At 33.5% G+C, this 7,063-nt stretch overlaps 1 protein-coding gene across 2 annotated transcripts; it reads left to right on the forward strand.

Annotated features, from left to right (window-relative positions):
- The first annotated feature begins 4,257 nt into the window (after nt 1–4,257).
- On the forward strand, nt 4,258–7,063 carry LOC113500112 (deoxycytidylate deaminase). 2 transcript variants are annotated; one of them, XM_026880784.1, is made up of 4 exons: nt 4,258–4,421; nt 4,708–4,772; nt 5,582–5,819; nt 6,391–7,063. In XM_026880784.1, the coding sequence occupies exons 1-4, from the start codon at nt 4,324–4,326 to the stop codon at nt 6,440–6,442; spliced, it is 453 nt and encodes a 150-aa protein (XP_026736585.1). In that variant the 5' UTR covers nt 4,258–4,323; the 3' UTR covers nt 6,443–7,063. The 2 variants fall into 2 exon arrangements, with proteins under 2 accessions (XP_026736585.1, XP_026736586.1); XM_026880785.1 differs by lacking the exons at nt 4,258–4,421; nt 4,708–4,772 and adding an exon at nt 4,889–5,317.

Below are 7,063 nucleotides of genomic sequence, written 5' to 3' on the forward strand. Positions count from 1 at the left end.
GTATTTTACGTCGGATACATGAACTGGGCTGCTTTTGTAAGACGACTAAAAAATCACGGTGTATATCAATGTCCGTAGTAAAAAATGTGTAATAATCGCAATAAATACATGTTAGTTAAAAATAAATTCGGTAAATAGTGGTCGCATAAAGTATGATGGTTTGATTTTTGGACCACTGACCACCTCTTTAATACTGTTGCAGTTGCGGAGTTAAAGAAGGCTCGCCATATTTCTTGTCACTACATATTATAAAACAGAAGCACTTTTTCTGTCCCATTTCCATTCCCAGTAGTCAAGGCTACTTAAATCTTTGAAACTACTCGACGGATTTTGATGCGGTTTCTTTAATAGATAATTCAGTAAGGTTTTTAAGTATAATCTATGCATAATTTCGTACAGGAACACAGACAATTTTAGAGATTTCAAATGTATTTACTATTTTTTTACGCTTTCATTACAAACTGTCTGCCCGTGACCATGATACCTGCAAAGGTTTCGAAACGTCGGGAACTAAAATCTAAAATTAAACCGCGATAAAATCCGTAAAAGTAGTTCATTTCAATACTTATTATCTATTATGCAAGGTCAAGGTAAAGATAAGCCTTGGAATCTTAAAAGTTCACACATTTTCACTGCTTAATTTAATATCCCATCCCACTTCATTTTAATTTAGGCAAGTTCACACTCAAAGTCAAAGGTCAAATTTCAATATCAATAATATCTTACATCGATCTGATTTAAGATCTGAAATAATTGAATATTTATTTTCTACCAGGTGTGGGGTGGGGTTTACCATGTGTACTCAACATTACTCTTGTGACTAATACAATATTGAGTGCACATTGCATCCTTATCATGAATATAACCTTATCTAAAACTGAATTTAATCTATATATATCGTTGCATTCATTGAAATGGACATAACACAAAAGACCGCCAACATGTCTCAAAGCAATGCTGGGTAAGTGTTTTCTTTGTTTTTAACAAATATACCTAATAACAAATAAATTAACTTTGATTAATTACTATTAAAAGTTAACAGATTATGATAAAAACGTTGATGACAGATGACGGTATATAATAATGCAATTTGTACCCTGAAAAGATGTTTCAAGAGTATCTACGTGGGTCTTTTTTTATTCTTTTAATCAAATCAATTACGAAAATATTAGAAATTAGAGCAAGGGTGTTTAGCAAAATAGTCAAGTAAAGTAGAGAAGCATCAAATAACTGGTTTCGAACTATGGTGTGCTGTGAATTGACTTTTTTGTAACATGATGGCAATTTGCATTTCTTTACATCCAGCCAGTGTCGCATATTACCTTCATATGGGTAATCAGCAGACTTAACTGCTGAAAACCTATAAAACTAAACTAATGGAAAAAAAACAAAATCCCTTAATTCATGCCTTCCGATTTTTTTTTTTTGCTATGCCGCACAAGGCTCACAATGCTCCAAATTAATGTATATCCTTATGCATCTACCACCTAAGTTCGAGGATGACATAGATGCCAACCGCATCATGCTTACCTCTGATCAATCAACTTGTGCAGTTGCAGCTGAGCCACAAGCTTTACTCAGAGAAAGATTATTTACAAACATAAACTAAATACAATAATTACAAATTTATCTTGTTGTATTGAAAATTAGTATAAATGGAGATTACAGAAAAAGGGAAGAAGTAGAAATTCACTAGTATGGATCTGAAGATTGCTTGATCTTATGACTTGATCTACACTATTTCGGCAGCAGTTGATAAAACTTTGAACCGGGGAGCCCTCCTTGCAAAATCAGGATTAGATGGCACAGAGGGCAAAATTTAATAATAATAATAAAATAAAAGTTTTAACTGTACTTTTTGAATAATAAAAAAATATAAGTTAAATAACACCACCAATGGGTTATAAAAATAAAAAATCTTCCTTTCCCATGCTGTGCAAATTAAATAATAATATAATGATAGATGGCGCTGGTGCCAGAGTAAACATCGGCTCCGTATTTAAAAAATCATATTAATTGATTAAAGTTACTATCTGGCTGTAAAAACAAGTGTTACAGTGAGAGTGAACAATGATACTTATGTGTGAAAAAATATCTTTTACAATGATCATCAAAAATAGTGAGCCAATTTGAAAAAAACAATAACAAATTGAAAGTAACTGAAAAAATCTTTAGAAAAACAGAGCGCCGATCATGACTTACATGAAAATGTTGATGAACAGATTAAGAACCCGGATATATCGCAGCATAATAAATCCTCTACATCAAAGAATAACCTGCGCCATTGACAGAAAAAACAAAATAAACGATCCGTTCTATCAAAAAACCTAAAAGAAAGAAACGAAAGAGAATATTCAAAAGATGAAACTAGTACTGTTGACCCGTTGATCGCCGACAACCCAATGACATCTCCGCGTGGTGGTGTGCTTGACGATGTGATAGAAGTTCCAACCGCTAAGAATTTTCCTATACAACACAATAAACAACCGAAAATCTGCGTTATAAGCAGCAATAAAACCAATAAGATAATATTGTCATTCGCTGGAGAAAAAATTCCAAATTTTTAACTATGTCATTTTATATTGCAGAAACGGCGGGATACAACAACTGACTAATAACCTGCATACTAAACTAGTAGATTATTCCTTGGAAGATTTTTGAATCATCATGATTGGCCCAGAGGACTTCCGTAAAACTTATAATTATGTTGAAGCGATTATCAATCTACGTGAGAAGTTATTGCCGATACAACGTACGAAAATTATTGTCTGCTCCCTCGAATAAAATAGCCGATAATAACATAATGTTTAACTGGCGAATAGAAAGTTTCTGCAATATTTTGTGTTTAGATGTTTGTACACACAATTATGCTTATTTATTTGACTCAAATTTAAACTTGAAATACGATTACTCTATGTTTACGAAGTCTAAAGGAATACTTAATAACTATGGCATGCGTAACATATTTGAAAATTTAAAATTATACAATGATGATTTCTTTTACACAAATGTTGCAACTGATGATACCTGTATTAATCCTAAAAACATCGAAAATAGTGATTGTTCTCCAATTGATAAGAATAACAACTTTTTTCGTGTATAAACATTTATATGTACCTACTACATCAGAATATTGCAGGCCTCCCCTCCAAATCTGACGCACTCACTGTCTCTCTTAATGAACTTGCAGAAAAAGGGAAATGGGTAGATATTATATGGTACTGAGCATTTTATGATGTCGGGTTACGAATCTCAACTTAATCTCTATAACTATCAATTAGCTGCCTGTTACAGTAGAGCAAATATTAAGAGAGGCGGAGCGTGTATACTGGTGAGGATAGGTCTTTCGTTTAAGGAACTACCAGAGATTGCCCAACTTTCTCAAACGGTATCTTCGAGTGCTGTGGAATTGAGCTCGTTGATTATAAGATAGCTGTCATATGTGTATACCGAACGCCAAAAACTGACAATCTGAACAATTTTTGTTAAAAATGAACAATCGCAAAAAATATAAACACGTAATATTGGCCGGTGACTTCAAAGTTAATATATTGCAGCCTAGTCATGTAACTTTAGATTTTAAATGCATCCTATTGCAATTTAATTTAAAATTAGCTATCGACAGCCCACTCCAATCAGAAGTCAAACCTGTATCGATAATATAGCGCATAACTTCTCTAAAAAATGTAATATTAATGTTATAGAATTGGCCCTCTCGGATCATACTGCGCAATTAATAGAATATCCAATTAACCTAAAGGGTATTATACCACATTGGTTTAAAAAAAAGCGCGATTATTCCCATGAAAACATTATACAATTCAGAGATTGTATAAAAAGCCTTACTTTTGCTGAGATATACGAGACAACAGATGCTAACGTAGCTTATAACTTATTTATAGAGCAATTTAAATTATTCTATAACCTCTGTTTTCCATTTCGAGTGCTTACGATCAAATTTGATAAAAAGCATAGGTACCTGGCTATCAAACGGTATAAAAATGTGCAGGAATAAAAAAAGACAACTTCTATGGACATATCGCCTCAATCGATACATCAAGTGACATTGTACCTAACTTGTGAGTGAATTAGTTAATTAAAATGACTAAAGATACAACTTTGATATCAGACTTAAATAATTTTCTTTTTAAACTTGGAGCACAGTAAATGGTATAAATCTAAATATTTAGCAGTGTGTGGTAGATAATAATATAGATATTCTCTACGTTGTATTGGCCATATTTAATTTTACAATAGTTCTTATCTTGTATTTTTAGAGATGATTATCGACGCAAAGATGAAATTAGCCGGGAAGAGTATTTTATGGGACTGGCTCTGCTGACAGCCCAACGCAGCAAGGATGGAAGACTACAAGTTGGCGCTTGCATTGTCAATGATGAAGACAAAATTGTTAGTCTTGGGTAGGTCAAAATTTGTACTTTAAGGATTACGAATTTAACATTAATAGAAGCGGCAACACAATACAATTTAGGTGTCAATCCTACTTTGTTACTAATTAACTTACTACTAATATATAGATTAATTATTAGTTTTCCAAATAGATTATGTAAAATATTAAAATCGTTTTGGCAATGTTATCAAATTATAAATTTGAATATAATTAACTATGAACCTGTTTCAATACATCCCAAATTACCGGTAATCATGTCTGAATACAAATATCCACGTATTTATTTTACTTTTCAGGTATAATGGAATGCCTCATGACCGTCATGATTTATTCTCTTGGAACGACAACACGAAATCATATAGTATGTTAATTGAGATTTTTTTTTATCATTCATAATTATATTAGGTTACTTATTATTTTTCGATTTATCTTTTGGTTATTGCTCTGCCGCTACTTTGTCGGCGTCTTTATAAAATATGAAGTACTTAAAGTTATTGATATTTTAAAAGCTATTTGCAAATTTAACAACCGAAAAAAGTCATGGTTTTCGGTTGTTAAAAAATTACGAGTTATTAATTTTTTTATCAAATTCAGTAATTAACTACTAAGGTTACAATGTTGATTAGATAAGACTAATTGCATTTTTATGTCATGCATCTATTATCTGTAAGGTTTAATGAAGTTGTTCATACAACATACCAAACTTGGTTGCTTACCATGGCAGCAAAATTGCTCTATTGATGGATGATGCATTTCTTAGTCATAAATAAATGTAAAAATTTAAAAGAATTTGCATTATTGACGATATTGATAAATGGAATGTTATGTCCTGGCCGATATCGGGCACGGCGGCTAATGTCGCAAGACACCAGCCAGCTGCGCGGAACATAATATACAAGTGCAAAAGTGAGTACCATCACAGCCTGATGGGACGGCAATCTGACACGACCGGAGTGAGATCAGACGCAGAACACACTACCAGCCTTCTGAAATACGGAAGCTGTGATATATATTTCTTAAACGCACATAACATTCGAAAAGTCGGTGGGCGTCTTGGGTTCGCACCTCTAGCTTCAAAAGATTCTGCCGAAACTATTAAATCTTCTTCGGACTTAGTCTAATCGCAATTATTCATGTATACATTTAACACGAATACATTTTTTTTTTCAGTATGTCATGCCGAAATGAATGCTGTTCTGAACGCAAAGGGTGCTGATTTAAAAGGTTGCACACTGTATTTGAACATGTACCCGTGTGTTGAGTGCTCCAAGATAATCACACAGTCGGGAATAACCACTATTGTCTATCTGTTGGATGAGAAAGCAGATCAGTGGGTACAAAAACCAAAGTATAAAAAAGCTAGAGAATTTGACGCAGAGTTGGAAACCAAAGGCCTTATTAAAATACGGTAAATATTTTCTATTATTCCTATATTTTATTAATTAATGCGCTGTCGCCAAGCTAAAACAAGTAAGCGCGACGTGGCGCGGGTTCGATCCCAGCATACAACATTCATTTGTTGAAACGCTTGCTCCGAGGCTTTGAATGTTCATGAATGAAGTGACAATAAATATCATCGTAAGTGTTGAAATCTTGTGACCGAACGATTATCGACACGATTATAGTCGAGAACTTTGCTTATTAATGAGAATATGATTATATATATTATGTTGAACGGGAACACGAAAAACAAGCCCGCGGGCCTGCCAACGACAAATCGAAAATGATCCCAGGGGAACATTCAATCGGGATATAAACTACTCTATGTGTTAAACCTGGTTATATACTGTCTATATACTAAGTTTCATCTGAATCCGTTGAGTAGTTTTGGGTTGTAGTCATAAGCAGGTGAGTAGGGGAACAAACATCCATAGATACAATCTTTCGCGTTTATAATGTTAGTAGGATTTACCTGGCAAGACTAAGTTTTTCCGTCAGCACTATACATAATATAATAATAATAAATTATTATTTTTTAGGAAGTACAAGGCGAAGAAGACACGCCCGAGTATTCAGATCAATTTCATATAATATAAATAAACAAAAATTAATAGAAGTGAAGCTGGCATTTTATACATAACTAGCTGACCCAGCAAACGCTAAAAATATATCTTAAGTTAACACGTCCAAATTCCTAGGATTCATCATAGATAAAAATTAGACTGGAAACCGCATGTAAAAGAACTAAATAAACGGGCATAGGCTGATTTACTATCAGCCTATGCCCTATATTAACTAGCGCCAGTCGTGGACACGGACGCAATTATCACTGCTTATCATGGCATTGCAGGCTCTATACTGAGGTATGGGGTCATCTTCTGGGGAAACTCAACAAACCAAAATATTATCTTTAAACAACAAAAGCGATGCATCCGATCAATGTTTGGGTTAAAAGTTAGCGATTCATGTCAGCCTCATTTTATAAAATATAATATTCTTACATTACCATCATTATACATATACGAAACTGCAGTTTTTGTTAAGTGTAACCCTCATTTATTCGTTAATATGTCGGAAACGAATCACAGACGTGCGAGCACAGCAGGCGAGATAATCATAGATTGTGTGTAAGAAAGTCCAAAACCACTCTGATGCACAAGTGTTTTCTGCATGGCGCCTATTATTTATAATCACATACCTAATAAATGCAAA

Source organism: Trichoplusia ni, chromosome 13 (assembly GCF_003590095.1).
Source record: "Trichoplusia ni isolate ovarian cell line Hi5 chromosome 13, tn1, whole genome shotgun sequence".
Classification (NCBI taxonomy): Eukaryota; Metazoa; Arthropoda; class Insecta; order Lepidoptera; family Noctuidae; genus Trichoplusia; species Trichoplusia ni.

Coding starts and splice junctions, on each gene's coding strand:
- LOC113500112 (XM_026880784.1), top strand. CDS start 4,324: ATGGGACTGGCTCTGCTGACAGCCCAACGCAGCAAGGATGGAAGACTA. Junction 4,422..4,707: donor GACAAAATTGTTAGTCTTGG/GTAGGTCAAAAT, acceptor TTTACTTTTCAG/GTATAATGGAATGCCTCATG. Junction 4,773..5,581: donor CGACAACACGAAATCATATA/GTATGTTAATTG, acceptor TTTTTTTTTCAG/TATGTCATGCCGAAATGAAT.